The sequence below is a fragment of the Equus caballus genome, chromosome 2 (genome assembly GCF_041296265.1).
Source record: "Equus caballus isolate H_3958 breed thoroughbred chromosome 2, TB-T2T, whole genome shotgun sequence".
NCBI classification, from domain to species: Eukaryota; Metazoa; Chordata; class Mammalia; order Perissodactyla; family Equidae; genus Equus; species Equus caballus.
The window spans coordinates 88,953,987-88,971,024 of NC_091685.1; the positions used below are offsets into that span (position 1 = coordinate 88,953,987).

The following is a 17,038-nucleotide window of genomic DNA, read 5'->3' on the forward strand; positions in this document are numbered from 1 at the left end:
TGATGATGATAGATATACCTTGTTAATTCATTCAATAGATTATAAGCTCATGGTCTTTTTATGCTTAGTCTTATCCCTAGATCCCAGCATAGTACCTAACAGATAATGAGGAAGGATAGCTTAATGGTTGAGGGTGTGAACTCTAGTATCAAACTGCTTGGGTGCAAATTGAGTCTGCCATTTAATTACTGTGTGACCTTGGACAACATATTTAAGTTATTTTTACATTATTTTCCTTATCTCTAAAATGGATATAGTAAAGTAACCACACAATACAGTTTAAAGAGTAAATGATATAAGATAGTAAATCACTTAGAAAAGTTCTGGCAAATAGTAAGTACTAAATAAATATTTGTTGTTGTTGTTGTTTGCAGCCCTCAATGAATATCTGTTGGCCTGTTGGCTGCATATTGAGAGTCTAATCTGTACTAAGCACTTTACTGTATTTTTTACATTTATATCATTTAATCCTTAATGTAACACTATGAGGTGGGTACTATTATCCACATTTTACAGGAGAGAAAATGGAAACTTAGAGAGGTTAAATAACCTGCCCTGGACGACATAGCTTATAAGTGGTATGCATTCAGCATTTGAACGTGGTCTGTTTGAGTTCAAAACCCATGCTGCTTCCACCATACCATTTAGCTTTCACAAAGGTACTTTCCAGTCTTTTCTGCCTAAGCAAGTCATGGAGCATTCCTTGAACTTATTGGACTGACTGCATCAAACTATTATTCACGTGTCCAGGTACATTTGCCCTGCTTCCTATATTAGGAATATATTCTTCAAGGTCAGAAACATTGAGACCTAATACTACTGTGTACATAGTTGATGATTATTGAATGCACAAATGAACGAATGCTATCATTGTTTCTTACAAGGTCATTGTAAAGGACTACTAGTGGTATCCTCATCAAATTAAAAAAAGGAAATTAATACTGGATAATGATTATATTTCCTTGTTTATGATTTATTAATTGACTACAGTCCTGCAGAGCATATAAAAATTAAAGATCCATTTTCTTAGGGATTAAAAAAATATCACAATGAACATATATTCTCTTATGAATTTGAGAGATTTTCTTCATCCTTTTAGCCTGGAAGTTAAGAATACTGACTATTGTGGGGGTACTGAAGTAATCTTTATATATCTTTGCTTCCTTCTCTCCCCTCACACATACTGTAGCATTTATTCATTCACCAAATTTAGGGATCTAACAGTGAAGAAGATAGACAAGTTCCTTGCTCTCATGGTACTTGTAATTTAGAGGGAGGAGACAGGCATAAACAAGTAAACAAATAAAATAATTACAGATAGTGATAACATCTGGCATTTAGTAGTTTCCCACGATGAGGGAGTTATTGGTGATTGGGAAGTGAACCTCTGTGCTAGATGTACAGGAAGAGCCATGGTAGAGGGGTGCCTTGCAAAGGGGTGCATGCACACGTTTTTTGAAAAGGGTACACACATGTGTTTCTTATGTTTAGTTAGTCCCTGGTTTAATTGTCTCATGCTTGGATGCAACATACGGCTTTTACTTTGTTGTTTAGCTACCTAGGTTCAAAGAGACTGTCAACAACAATGCTCCTCCTATGGCAAAAGTAATAGCATCAAGCCATTTTCACAGGTGCTATGTTTCTTTTTTCCTCCTTTCTACTTCCCAGGATGAAGTGGAGCCTAGAATCAAAACAGCATTAGCTTTCCTCTATACCTGTAAAAGATTAGCTTTAGTCATCAAGGATGATGCAAGCAGGAAAAAAAATGCAAGAAAACAGAGATGAAGCCAAAAAGGACAATTTCTGATCGTAATAGCTGGTTTCTGTTTCATATCACTGAGCAAGATGAGAAAGTTTTGCAGGGTTTTATAGGAACCATTTCCACAGTACTAAAGGATGACCTCACCCTCAATGCCCTTGCCAGGTGCTTAGCCCCACTGTGAAAGCATAAGGTTGATTTTCAACATGAAACAAGCCAGAAGTTTGGAATGACATTTTCAGGTGACAGTTGTGGTTGTATTGCCTGTAATTAGCACCTCTTAACCCTCAAACTTTCCCATGCCTTTTCAGGCTGTGGAAGCTCAAATCCGAAGTTTTGGACAGACGCCTTCTCAACTACTCATAGAGCCCCATCCTCCCAGAGGTTCTGCCATGCAAGTGGTAAGTGCTGCTTTCACTCTTCTCATTTCTTGCCTCTCTTTGAGACCATGCTTGACATTCATCACAGTCTTTTATTGTACTTGAGATTCTCTACCACATCTGGGCCTGTTCTTATGCAATGTTTGTTAACCTGCTAACAACCAGCAAATATTATTGCATGCTATCTTGGAGTCTTTGGGAAGTAAACATTGCTCCAGTGCTCTAGTATTTCATCACTTCACGTTTTATGTTGCAGAATTAAAAGGTCCTTAATTGCCACATATCCTCACTGTAGGATCAAGACTCCAGACACAAGATTGATAAGTTTTCTGGTTTGATCCTACGAGTTTCTAGATTAGTTTTGCTGTTGTGTTTATTCTTTACATCCCAATATGTTTTTCAATTTGCAAATTTTAAAACTAATCTTAGGGGCTGGCCCCAGGGCCTGATGGTTAAGTTTGGCATGCTCTGCTTGGGCAGCCCGGCGTTCATAGGCTCAGATCCTGGGCGCAGACCTATACCACTCATCAGCCATGCTCTGGCGGCGTCCCACATACAAGATAGAGAAAGACTGGGACAGATGTTAGCTTATGGTGAATCTTCCTCAGGAAAAAACAAAGAAAAAGAAACTAATCTTAATGCATAGGATATTGTTACTAAGGATCAGGGAGCTCAGGGAGAAAAAAATGATTTGGTATACCAAACCACTCAAAGCTTGGTGGTAGAAAACGGTGATCTCTATTTCTCGTGAAGTTCTGAGGGTTAGATGGGCATTTCTTCTACTCTTTTCACTTTTGCTCCCTCATGCATTGCTGTGGGTGAGTTGAAATGGCCTGACCTCTCTTTCTATGTGGTCTTTCATCATCAAAGAAGTTAGCCCAGGCCACTCCCATGGTAGGAGCAGTGTTCCAAGAGAATACTTCTACAAGACTTCTTGAAGCTTGCTTTTGAACTCATACAACATCATTGAGGCCATATTCTTTTAGTCAAAGCAAGTCAGAGGCCAGCCCAGAATCATGAGTAGGGAAATAAACCTGAGCTGCAAAATAATGTGGTTGTTCTTCTTTAATAGTTCCTGAAATTTCAGAGGGGAAATTCTTCAATGATAAAAGGCAATTCAGTACAGTAACAAATATTGAATTGCATGATAAAAATCATTTCTTTGAAGAACAAACTATAGGTATTATATTTTTTTCTTGAATTGTCCCTCAATAAAGCATTGCTCATTACTGTTTTAAATTAAGAATAGGGAGTATAAAATCTGTTTCCATAAATATAATGAATAATTTAAGATAGATTCTAATTCCATGCTGTTACTTAGAGATGGTAGAATTTTGACAGATACTGAGAAGGAGAGAGTAACAGCCAAGAGGCCAAAAGATAGAGATGTAGCCATTTCTATGTCTGGCTGTTTTTCTCTCTCTCTCTCTCTTTTTTTCTCTCTCTCTTCCCATCTCACCTTTTTCTTTGTGTCTTTTTCCTTTTTGCTCTCTGTCATCTTCTTTCCTCTTCCAAGCCTTTTTCGCCTTCTTTCTCTAGTTATATGAATTGGCTGTCATAATAAACTACAAGCATTTAAAAAATTATTTGCATCTCCTTTTCCCCTAAGTGTTTTTAAACAGGTAAAATCAATTTAAATGAACATAAAGGGTAACCTTAGTGAGCAGGAGACTACACAAAAAGTGAATATTTAGCAAGAACAATGGAAGATAATGCCATAAAATTGTAAGAATGATTTATGTTTGGGCTTTGGAATTAGTTTTAGTAATAGCTTGTTGATGAGACCCAGGCTGTTGTGTGCTGGCTAATGGAACCACCTCCACTGCTCCATTGACTTTCTACCTGGGTCACTGCACAGCCTTGGTCACTGAGGCAAAGAGGGAATTCCTCCTGCCAAGCCTCTCTCCATGGCAAAAGGATTATTGGTTCATCCAGGCAGATCAGCTTTACTATCTGTAGGGTGAGAAGGCTGGGAAGGCACATGTTCATAGGAGGGGAGACTGTCTTTCCTATTATCTTTTTCCTCTGAACTGGATACTTGAACTCCTTTTCAGACTTGTGCAAATTGTGTTTTTCATCTTACACATATGTGGTTGGGAAAGAAAGGTGTGTTAGAAAGAAACCAGAGTTGTCAACAAGTGTACACTTAATCTGGGAAAAGTGAATGCAATTTGGCTAGCGATTTCCTACTTCTACCTCAGACTTGGGTTGCAGAGGTACTCAGGATTAGATGAGGGTTTGTTTCTCTTATCCCTGTTTTACCAGTTGTCTTTCTCATCTACAGCTGGTGCCATCACTGTGGACTATCCCAATATACTGGGGTGTGCTTCTTGTTATTTCTAGCGCTCCTTATTCCATATCTATTAGCTAAAGAAATGATGGAGCTCCCAAGAGAGTTTCCTGCTACTTGCCTGCATTGGGAGCTCTAGTCAAGATGGAGTGTGTAGGAACAAACTAGGGACAGCTTGTTGTAAGAATCAGTGGGCAGTTCTGGATTGGTCTCTGCAGCTTTCTGTGGAAGGTGGCTTGTCCTTGCCATGTGGCTAAGAGTTGGCCCACTAGAGTCACTATGTAAACAAGACATTCTTCCTGCGCATGAGAGATTTTTCTAGGTTTTTTTTAAGGGTATAAACATTGGAATTATTCAATTTGAGTCTAATGGTATTTACAATATGAGCTGTTAAGCTCAGAAATATGTATCAACTTCCTTTCAGTGAGACTTTATAATGTATGTTGTACTATGACTTTCTCAGAGTTTATAAATTGACTTTAGTAAATATTATTTAAAAAATACTACATAATTGAAAAATAAGGTTTGGTACTGTGAAATGACTTTCATTTCCTTTTCCCAAGACTCCTTCAAAGCTAACTTATAGGATATTTTGGTTTTTGTTTCTCATCTTTACCCAATTTCACAGAATTCCTTAAAACTGTATAAAACGTTCTTTATGTGACACAGATTACTTATTGACATCTGAAATTTTAAAAATCAAAGGCCCAAATGTTTATTAATTATTTTTACTACCATTCAGATGAGTTCCCCCATCAACCATCAGTGCACTCCACCACACACACACACACACAAAAATACAGCAGAAATTAAAGCCACTTCGTGCTGCGTTAAGTGCATGAGCCATAATATACACCAGGTGTAGTAATTAGCAGGCACACGAAGGCTGCCTATTTGTCTGGTTTTGCTGCTGTTGCTGTATCCCCCTGTGTTTTCACACCATCAGATAGTTGGATTTAATTGAGGCCACATCAGATGAGGCATTACTGACACCTTTAATTGAATGAGCATCCAGGGAGGATTAACTCATAATATTGATTGGCTTTTAGCCACTTGCTCAGAAGGGTGTCTGGGTAGCTTATTAGTTGCCTTTATTTACACCTTTATGCAAAGAGTGCAAATAGGAATTCTTACTGCAATATGTTTTTCTAAGTACTCTTAATAACTTTTTTAAAAGGACTGATAATAAAAATGCAAATGTATTTAATTTTTTATTAGCAATTCTGAATAAATACGTGTTAAATATATGTGCCTACACATTTACATATACCTGGTGTTTTGAAATATAGCAGTAGGAAAGCAGCCAGAAGCACTTTATCAAAGTGTTTCAATTCTGAATGATACTAATCAGCTATTAGAAAATAGACATGGTAGAAGAGAATTGCTGAAAATGTACAGTTCAATTACTGTAAGATAGCATACTACCACAAAGTATAAATAAAGCTCATAAATCAGAGTGGTGTTATGTATGTCATGGATTATGACATATGGGTTACAGGAATGTTCTAAATCCTTAGTAGTCTTCAAGATTTATTTTGTTGCTAGTTATTAGAACAGACAGTGTTTTGTTTAACATTTTCAGTTACTTTCTGCTTTTCAAAGGAGAAATCAAGTCTTGAGCTTTAGTTTTTTTTTTTAACCGAGAAGGAGGAGGGGCAACCAGGTATTTTTCTTTATCCTTAGCTACAGCAGGAAGTAGTGGCATTTGTATTATAATAGGGCAGTGTTTATGTCTTGGTACACTATATAAATATATTGTTTTTACAAGTACATTTAATTATGCATTGCTTTGAAACACCTTTATAATTAAGTTTGTATATTACATTCATAAGTTATTTCTTTACTGTAATAATACATGCATGCTGTATAACTATTGTTTATAAATATATTTGTTTTAATTATCTCTTTATTTAGTTGTCAAAATCTTCATTTTAACACAACTTTTGATGCTTCTTAGAGATTACTTTGGTTGCTCTTGTGCCTATTACCTGTTCTCATTCTTTCTTTTTTTTTGTATTTGACACAAAATAGCAATTAGAATGGTTTAATGTGATCCCCAATCCTTTCCTATGTAGAATCTAAACCAAGTCATTCTTTTGGTTCTTCATAGGAAGTTCTTCATGGAGTAGGGAAGAGAGCTAATAAAATTTATGGATTTTTAAAGTGTTTCGGTTAATGTATTCTACTTCTATCACCCAAAAATTCAAATGACATTATATGAAAAACAGGCAAATCCTAGTTGCTGTTTCTTTAAGCCTTTCTGCTCACTGTGCTCTCACTTGCAACTTCTGTTAACATGATCTTCCTCTTCTTTTCCTACGCCCTCTCTCTTGTCTTTCTTTGTCTTTTCCTTCTTGTATATTTGGGTCTTGTCATGCCCACTCAACAGTATCTCCTCCTGCAGAGTCCGTTGATGTTCACAGACCAAGCCCAGCAGGATGTTATCATGGTCCTAAAGTTCCCCTCCAACTCCCCTGTCACTCACGTGGCAGCCAACACCCAGCCTGGTTTGGCGACTCCTGCTGTGATCACAGTCACTGCTAACAGGCTATTTGCTGTGAACAAGTGGCACAACTTTCCTGGTAAGTAAAGAAGTATCATGATAAGGCATAGTAACTGCTGAACACTGTGTAAAGATACTATAATATCCACTTAACTATATCTCAACATTTAAGGTTTTAAATTTTCTAGCATTAGTCTGAATCAAAATATTTAATAGTTTGACAGGCTTAAAGAAGTCCCATCTGAGGCATATAATACAAATATTAAAACATAAACCATTCTTTGACATCTGGTGGTTTCTCTTTATTCCTTGGAGATAAATATTTCTGGTGTAATATTTTAATATAATGATATTCTATATTGTGTCCATAAATAGTATATATTTATTTATCAAATGTTCGCCTTTCTTCCATTTCCTTTCACCAATAAACACTTCTGATTGTCTACTATGTGCCTTTCTATGCATGACATGGTAGTGTCTCTTGTGGTTGATAGAAAAAAGAACGTAAAATACACAGCCAAAATACTGCAAACCCCTAAGTACATTCTTTTCTTCCATTAAGTGCTGAATAGTTATGGTAACTAACAGCAAGAGACTGAACGAACCATTAGAATCATAAACCATCAAAGTCTGAGGAGACAGGAGAGCATCTAGTCCAGCCCTCGTTTTACCAGTGAAGATACTGAGCCCCAGGGAGCTTGCCTCATTCGGTATCACATATGGCCAGTCAGTGGCAGAGCCAGGTTCGAACCCAAGTTTTCTGTCTAGCATTTTATGGTCACCCCTCTGTGAATTATTACCTCTCATTAGAACAGGAATGTTGGGATCTGGATTTAGCACTGTTCTTTTTGGCCACTAGTTAGAAATTCTTTTCTTAAGAAGGAAAAAATCTTTTAAAGTACTGGAGATTATAGGATTTTTTCCCAAGCCATTGTTTTAAGTAGGAAATTTTAAAAGATAGATTTTAATAGTCTGTTAACTTGTCATTAAATCTGTAAAGTGTGCATAAAGGATTGCTCATTATAATACCTGAAATGGTTGCAAAATTATAAATTCTTGAACAAGAGCCTCATGCCAAATTAAATGCAAGGGCTTTTAGAATGGAACAGAATTGAATTGGACATTCAAACAAAAACGTGATGCCCTGACTACACTCAATAAGGTACTTATCATGTAGAATCTGTGGTTGGTATCAGAATTTATTAAATATAGCCATTTTCCTGGCCATTGGAAATGAAACGAATTCCCACATTTGAGTAGAGAAAAGATTTCAGATGAAGTAGAGAAGATAAAAATTGAGCCAGGTATATAAAGTCTCTATTATTAGGTCCTTTAATTCAAATGAACTTACTTAACAGAGGTAAATGTGTATGCAAATGACATATTATGGGACTAAAGGTTATAATTTGATTAACAAATGTGATTTTTGGATTCTCTAAATACCACTCGTTAGAAGAAAAACATGCTGGTGGTGTGTTCTATCAGACACACTAGAGGCCTTACCTACTCTGTGCACAGTTACCCTGAGAGCTTGGCAAAAGCACCAGTGTGCATGGCATCAGGGCCACCACAAATGGTTCTTATCCTAGATGGCTGTTTGTGGCAACTCTGAGAACTTCTTCAGTTTAAACAGAGTGACAGCATACGTGAGGAAAGACAGGCCTTTTCAGCTGCTAGAAAGCCCTGACCACTCTCCGCCCCCTATCTTTAGTTTAGCCTCCAGCTCAGCAGGAACTGAGCTGGCTCAACCAAAGGGCTAGGAGGTCTCCAGCTGATGTTCAAGTTGTTAGGCACGCTCCCTAACACTGATGACTGAGCTCCTGACACTCCCCTTTTGAACAACCCATTTCCCTGACTAGAAGGCTTGCTTCCTTTAGTACTTGGTTGTCAGGTATTCTTTCCCTAATTCCAGTTTTTCTATGGATAGATAAAGTGATTTAGGGGCAGTGTCCCTCTGCTAGAGTACCACTTTTGGTACATCCAACTGTTCCCAGCTCAAGCTCCCCTTTCTGTGAGGTAAGAGCTTGGGAGACTACATATGTTTTGCCAATTCTTTGCCTGTAATTCTCCCCAGTGAGCCTTCTTTGTGTCTGGACCTTGTGTCACTAGTGGTTTTTGTCTCCATCCTCTGGCTTTACAGTATGACACAGCAACTCTTCACCAGATAAACACAGAGAATGGTAACAAATGTTAATACATGGGTGGTTAACTTCCTATAATGTGATCTCCAATTCTGTTCTACACCTACACCTAAAAGTATTAAGCATGCATTTTATTAAATCTGTGCCTCATTTCAGATATATTTACATAAATCTGATCTTTCATCCTATCTTGTGCTACCTTTACCTGTCAGTATGCCTTGATTTTAAACAAATGTCAAAAGTCCCTAGCCGTTTTTTTCCAATGAATATCAAATTTCATGTTACACTAATCTTTTTTCTTTTTTTAACTTAGATTCTGGTTCTTCTCGGAGAATCTGTGATTTCCATAGCTTGTTCATTAGACAACCAGCTCCGGTCTTTTCTTTCAGTAGTTTCTCAGTCCTGATTTAGGAAAAAAAAATCATCTTTATCCTTTCTTCTCATTCAAAGGACCTTGCAATACTTCTGAAAAAATAATAGCAGCTAATGCTTATAGACCATTTTCCAGGTTCTAAGTACTGTTTTCATCACTTTACACTTATTAACTCATTGAATCCCCTCAACAACTTAAGGATGCAGGTTCTATATTTAGGTTGAACCATATGAAATTGCCATTTTTATAGGTCAAAATGTCAGGTACTGATAATTTTGTGTGGTTCAACCTAACCGATCTAACCCATTTCACAGATCAGGAAACTGAAACACAGAGGCTACAAAGCTTGCCCAAGGTCACATAGGCAGTCAGTGGCAGAACTGGGATTTGGGGCATGACCACAAGATAGCTAACCTCCTAAACCTCTTTCACTGACAGTTTGGTTTTAATCTTTCTATGATCCCAGACTCTCAGAAGTAGACAAAAATTCTCAAGGTGTTAGTGTTGAGCAAGTGGCACTGTTGGATAAATCAGAGGCTGTGGTGCACTTTCCTTGATCGTTCCCTGTCTGTGGCCTGTGATTTCTTGACTGGCAGAGCCAGTAAAGAGCAAAGATAATACCTTCAGTAAAAAAGAGTGAGTCGTAGGGCTTTACCTCTTCAGCTACGTTTATGTCTTACACATACTCAGCCATAATTTTCAGTGCTAATATTGTGCTTACTCAGGTATTTTATTAGGATCAATGATCTTCCACACGTCCTTGAAAAGTTGGTATTTACTAACAGGGGAAATGATGACATAATAAATTTAAAACTAATCTAATGAACTCATTATACCCCATTTCTATTTTTGGCCCCTCCAAGTCAGAAAGATTTCTTAAAATCTGATGGTATTAAGCAGAGCTCTAATACCAGTACCGACCAAGCAGTACTTTAAATGCTTATGCGTCTATAAACGTCAGATACTGACCAGGATGAATGGCTGAGTCATTTGGGGAAAGTAATTTGGAAAACGACCCAGAATTTAACTATCAGAATTACAAAGCTGAAAAGGTCATCTGTTCCAGAACCCTACATTTTGGGGTTTATGATTTGCCTGAGGTTGCACAGCTAGCCAGTGGCAGCTCCTGTTCCCTAGTACACTTCCTCTCTACCTAAGGTCTTTCTACCTTTCACAGGGAAACAGCCAACAAAACCTCTTTTTGGTTACAAAAGAAGTGTGCCTGAATCTTTAGAACCATTTTGAGAATTGAACAAACTATTCTTAGTATGGATTGATTTTTGTTACTCAGAGTATTTTTAAATTGAAACCATGGAAATATTAAATATTAATAAAACTTTTTTAAAAAGCCTCAATCAAATCTTTAAGAAAGTCTTTCAGCCAAATGCATTTAACTAAAACATTTATCTGCAGATAGCTTTCTTTATTTTTATTCAAACTTTCAAATGATCGATTTTAAGTGATGGATGAAACATTAAATGTTCCCTGACTTAGAGCTTTCCCTTTCTCCATCATAAATTGACATTTTTGTGTATCCTTTGTCCTGCAGCATTCAAAACTGCCTTTTTAAGAAGTAACAAAAAAATAGTATTTGCTACAGTCAGCAGATGGTTGTCACATTTTGTTTTCAGCGCGCTTTACCACTTAATTTTGTTTTGTTGCAGCATCAGAGGTTGCCAGTCAAGCATCTGCTATAGCTTATGGCCTAGGACTGGAGCCACTGCTGATGGCACATGTTCAGAACAGCACTAATCTAAAATAAATGTTTAATAAGCTAGCCATAAAAGCACCTGGATTTTTTTTCTTTAAATTTCACAAAACTGTGTGAGATTTGGAGGTTGGAGACAATTCTGCATAAGATTTAACTTACGTATTTTTATGTAGTTTAGTATATGAAAAATAATCCTTTTTTTTTTGTCTTTTGTGAATTTTAGCTCATCAAGGTGCTGCACAAGACCAGCCATACCAGCTGCCAGTGGAAATCGATCCTCTCATAGGTCTGTCACTTCCTTCTCTCTTTGCGATTCATTAAGCTCTGTATGGTGGCCCTGAAGTGTAGATTACAGTTGTTTTTCACTTGCTGGTTGCTGGGAATGGAATTTTCCTGATAAACCATTTGCATGCAAATTGGAATGCAATGAGCTGTGGCTATGCTGGTATTTCATCAACTCCCCCTCGTTGGTTTGCCTAATTTGAACAGGCCTAGGACGCGTGTCACTGAAAATTAATATGGATGCTGTAATAATGTGTGATTGAGAATGCGCATGAAGTACTGTCAGGATAATATTGGATCTTTTCATCACTCAGACTTGTTGATGAGCAGGAGCGAGGCACGTTATGATGAATTGGTGCACCGGTAATGTGATGGAGCTCCTTTGCTAGGGAAATTTTCATAATAACAGTGGGGTTCTTAGCAGCACTATGTTGTGAAAAATAAAACTGTAGTGCCAGGGTTTCATCATTAAAGGAGATCAATCCTTTCTTCCTGGACCCTCTGTTCGGTCTGAGGGGATTAATGTGCAATTGCAGAGCAGTTTCGAAGTTGAAATATATTGCCCAGCCAATGGCAGTGTTAAGATATTTGTATTCATTTTCCTAGGGTCCTACAGCCCAATAAATTGCCATTGGAGGTTAAATTTGTTCAGGGGGGAAGAAAGGGAGGAGACCAGAAAGAGTCGTCTGCAGCAGATGACTTAGAATATTTAATTGCTGTTATGCTTTTTCAGTAGGTTAGTTGAAATCTCTAGTTTAGTGTTTTTCATCCTTATGGGTGGGAATTTCAAATGTGACTTCACTAAGAATGTTAAACCTTGATATTGAAGATACTATTCAAACTTTTAAAATAAAAAACTTAATTGCCTAGCTGCAGGGGTATGCCACTAGCATGGATGTTTGGCTTGTAATTTTGTCAAATTTCCCTGGCACAAATAAATTTGTTAGAATTTTTTAAAGTTTTTAAATAAAGCATATGAATAAGCTAATTTATTATTTTAAAATTTAGAGTGTTCCCTATGTGTCTGTCATCTTTTGTCTTTAAAACCAGTGTTTCAATAGAGCGCTAAATGGCTCCATTTGCAGATGAACTATCAAGATGAACTCAAAAAACCTTAAGCTCAAAACTAATTCATTTACCATTTCCCCAAATATAAGCAGAAATCTAAGAAGTAACTATATGAAAAATAAATACTACTTTGGTTCCTAAATCTTCTTTTGCTTTGAATAGATACGAAAAATTCTCATTTGGTTAAAGTTTTAAAAGTCAGGAAAATAATGACACCCATTTGCTGTTATTTAAAGCATTATTTCTGAAGTCTAGACTCATTGTTTGCCTTAAAACTTGACAATGAATATCCTATAGTATGAAGTCTAATTAAATAATTCAGCAATTGTAACCCTTTAGAACAGGCATGGATAAACTTTTTTTTGTAAAAGGCCAGATATTAAATATTTTAGGCTTTGTGGGCCATAGGGTCTCAGACACAACTACTTAACTCTACTGTTATAGCACAAAAACAGCCATAGACAATATATAAACAAATGAGCATTGCTGTGTTCCAGTAACACTTTATATGCAACACCAGGCACAGGCCAGATTTGGCCTGTGGGCCAGTTTTCTTCCATGCTCTAAATCACTGGTCATTAGACTGTTTGCTCCTTTATCCCCTAAAATAATTGTTTAAAACCATGTACCTTCTCACACATTTTTAAGTTGACATCTGAAAGTTTTTATCACACGTTTAAAACAATTGCAAAGGTTATAATTTCTAGCATAGTGTATAAAATTTTAAATATATCCAGTGAAATCTAAATATTAAAGTGAATTGATATTCAACATTTTCTATTTTTAGAAAATGCATTAAAAAACTCTAAGTGGAAAATTTTACATTATTCCTTTGTCATCTTGAATTTATATTTTCATTTTACTTCCCCTACGCAATTTTTATTTTAACTTTTGAAATTAATTACCCTATTATACTTTTCAGCAATAAAAATATGTATGGAAAATTAAACATATGTATATAAATTTAAATGTTAAAATTTCCTATGATCACAAAGCTCAAATTTTTTAAAAAATCTGCATTGTTATCATTACAGATATTATTAATATACTCTATTAAAATTATAAATTTTAATAAACATTAAACATAAAAACAAACATTTATGGAAGAACATCTTTAATGAAATTGATGAGGCATTTCCTCCTCAATTACCTATGTATTCATGGACGTACATTGTTTATTGCTGAAGGAGACAGGATTTGTCAACAGTTCTATCCTAGTTTTTTTTTTGTTTTTTATGGATGGAAGCTCTGAGGAAAATTACTCACATAAGAAAAGAGATAGGAAAGAGTTTTGTTTTAACAATGTCACTCAAATTGTTGAACTCTTTCTCTGAGTTATGTGACAAAATTTATATAGTGATCTATTATTAAGAATTATTATTATGGTCTATCATCAAATGATCATTTTAACAATCTATCATCAAAACTTATTTTTAATGATCTATCAATTGACGGCATGATTAGATCCTCCCTCCATTTTATTGAAAGCAATGAATTGGAAACCACCTGCCCTGCAGAATGATTTGATACCTTAAGCATTCACTTTTCAGCATCACATCAGTATTTTGAATTGTCCTTTTATTTGGCTCTCAAGAGATTTTTATACCCTGAGGGAAAGCACCATAGTAAGATTCTGGATAGGCAAGAAATATGCCTTTTTTAAATCTAGTGGAAGAAGAGGATGCGAAAGGGGAGATAAGAAAGGAAAACTCACAGGAGAATTCTCAGGCAAATCTATTTCAGGCAAGAGAACATATGAAAGTTGAAGAACTAGAAATTGGTTCCTTTAAAACCATCTGTGCCTGTGTATCCCTTGGGAAATCTTATATTCCCAGGGGTGTGCATGCCCCAGTTTGAAGACTACTTATCTAGACAAATATACCTAATTTTCATTAAATAAAAATACTTTTAGTACTGAATCTCAGGAGGTTTACTAGAGAAAACTGAGATAAAGGAAAGGCAGTTGTGAGACAGGTTATATAGATTAGACGGATGGATGGATAGGAGGAGGTTTGAAATGTTAAATTACAAGTAAGCACTTACTTGGCAAATAGTTCATCTGAATGCTGCAGGGGCATCAGGCCTTACCTATGGGCACTTTGTGGTCACTCAACTCAAAATTATGCACACGCCCAGATCTGTCAAGCTCGGTTCTCCCAAGAGATCATGCCAACAAAAAAGACCAGTGAAAGTTAATATCAGAGGAGCAAAAGTCATGTAAACACTGACAAAAATAAACATTTTTACAATTTTCATGTGGAATGAAGTACTAGAAAGAGCTACCTACTTGTTTTTAATTGCTAGGTTTCTTGGAATTAAAACTAAATTGCATTACATAGCTTCACTGAAGGTGGGATACTAGTGTCTCTGTAATACACTATGATACCCGTCAAAGCTTTTCTCATCTGCCAGCAACTTCCCTTTGTGTGGAAGGAGGGAGGAAGTGATCTTCAACTAGAATTCTGCCTTGTGTACCATGGCTGTCACTTACTAACCCATCAATCCCTCAAAAGTATATGAAACCTAATATCAAACAATTATCTAATAATCTTCTATGGTTAAGTTGTATAATCAGACACTAGCAGAATTTTGCAGTATTTCACATGTATGTGTACGTGTTTGCTATGTTGCGTACCCCATAAGGGCAGGGGATTTTTTTTTTTATTAAGATTATGATAGTTTACAACCTTGTGAAATTTCAGTTGTACATTATTGTCAGTCATGTTGTAGGTGCACCACTTCACCCTTTGTGCCCACCCCCGCACCACCCCCCCTTTCCCCTGGTAACCAACCACCAATCAGTTCTCTTTGTCTACATGTTTAACTTCCACTTATGAGTGGAGTCATACAGAGTTCATCTTTCTCTGGCTTGTTTCACTTAACATAATACCCTCAAGATCCATCCATGTTGTTGTGAATGGGACTATTTTATCCTTTTTATGGCTGAGTAGTATTCCATTGTGTATATATACCACATCCTCTTTATCCAGTCATCAGTTGATGGGCACTTAGGTTGCTTCACCATCTTGGCTATTGTAAATAATGCTGCAATGAACATAGGGGTGCATGGGACTTTTGGAATTGCTGATTTCAAGTTCTTTGGATAGATACCCAGTAGTGGGATGGCTGGGTCATATGGTATTTCTATTTTTAATTTTTTGAGAAATCTCCATACTGTTTTCCATTGTGGCTGCACCAGTTTGCATTCCAACCAACAGTGTGTGAGGGTACCTTTTTCTCCACAACCTCTCCAACATTTGTCACTTTTTGTTTTGTTTATTTTTGCCATTCTAACAGGTGTAAGGTGATATCTTAGTGTAGTTTTGATTTGCATTTCCCTGATTATTAGTGATGATGAGCATCTTTTCATGTGTCTATTGGCCATCCGTATATCTTCTTTGGAGAAATGTCTGTTCATGTCCGAGGGCAGGGGATTTTTTATTTCTCTGTAACCCCAGTGGTTCCCAGCACAGAAGTGGAGAGTAGTTTGAACACTTTTTTCTTCTGTATTACTTTCTAAGCCTTGTATTAAATTGGCCACATTAACTTGGTTATTACATACAATGAATATAATATAGATATTTTTCTATTTTTCAATTTTATCAATAATGCATCAAGTTGTTTTGTTTTGTTTTTCAAAAAAACTGAAGACTATGGTACAAAGAAGCTAATACTCAGATGCAGAAATTTGTTCTGATTTCTGGTACAATCAAGTTCCTTTCATATAAGAACCATCATTTGTATTAGAAAGTTAGTGGTCAAATAACCCTTAGATCTCTAGAAACAAAGCTTTCCATTTGGTTGGCCTCATAATGCCAAAAAAGGCATCTCAGTGAAAATTCCTTTTCTGATAATGACATACTTGATAGTATATTTCTAGAGGATTATTACTCTCCCCATGTGCTTGACGTCGGTCTGTGTCTGACCTTGTGCCTTGTGACAAACCCCGTCTCAGGTGCTCTGTAGCTCTTTGAAAGCACACTGCCAGACTGTCTTGTTTTATTGCTTACATAAGGAGTAAGAAAGTGGCAGTGTGCTGTGCTTTGACTATTTCAATTACAAGTATCTTTAATAAATAGTCATTCTACCCTTTCCTTACATGCAAGTGCAGCTGTAAACAGGGCAAATGGGAGTTAACATCTAGTCAAATTAAAGACCTGTTAAAGCCAAAGTATTACAAGATGCTACAATATTTCAAATATATGGCATTTAAATTCTAATATCTCTTCCTTGTGACAAAAAGTTAAAGGTAATAGATTGTCACAACATGAATCCGTTCTCATGACAATAGATGTAATGAGATTGTCAGAAACACAAACCTAACTGTGATGCAATCTGGAGATTGTAATCTAGTTTGGTCCTGCCCAAGAGCTAGAAAGCATGTTCTGAGAATTGTATACTATTTTTAAATTGTAGTGTGTTATTATTTCTTTCCTCTAGGCAAAATTTCTTACTGAGATGTTGGATTTAGCTACTCACATTCTTCCAACTATTGGATGTGTTTTCCTATTTGGTTTATCAAATATTATTA

General features: G+C 36.4%; 1 protein-coding gene across 5 annotated transcripts in view; it reads left to right on the forward strand.

Moving 5' to 3' along the window:
- The window catches only part of LRBA (LPS responsive beige-like anchor protein), a 709,727-nt gene that overhangs the window by 656,244 nt on the left and 36,445 nt on the right, over nucleotides 1-17,038 (forward strand). For 3 of the 5 annotated variants that reach the window (XM_070261528.1, XM_070261527.1, XM_023627725.2), the window contains exons 49-51: nucleotides 2,071-2,160; nucleotides 6,819-7,011; nucleotides 11,381-11,443. In XM_070261528.1, the coding sequence (XP_070117629.1) occupies nucleotides 2,071-2,160; nucleotides 6,819-7,011; nucleotides 11,381-11,443 (346 nt within the window). The remainder of the gene's footprint in view (nucleotides 1-2,070; nucleotides 2,161-6,818; nucleotides 7,012-11,380; nucleotides 11,444-17,038) is intronic. The other 2 variants (XM_070261529.1, XM_023627726.2) reach the window with 1 other exon arrangement.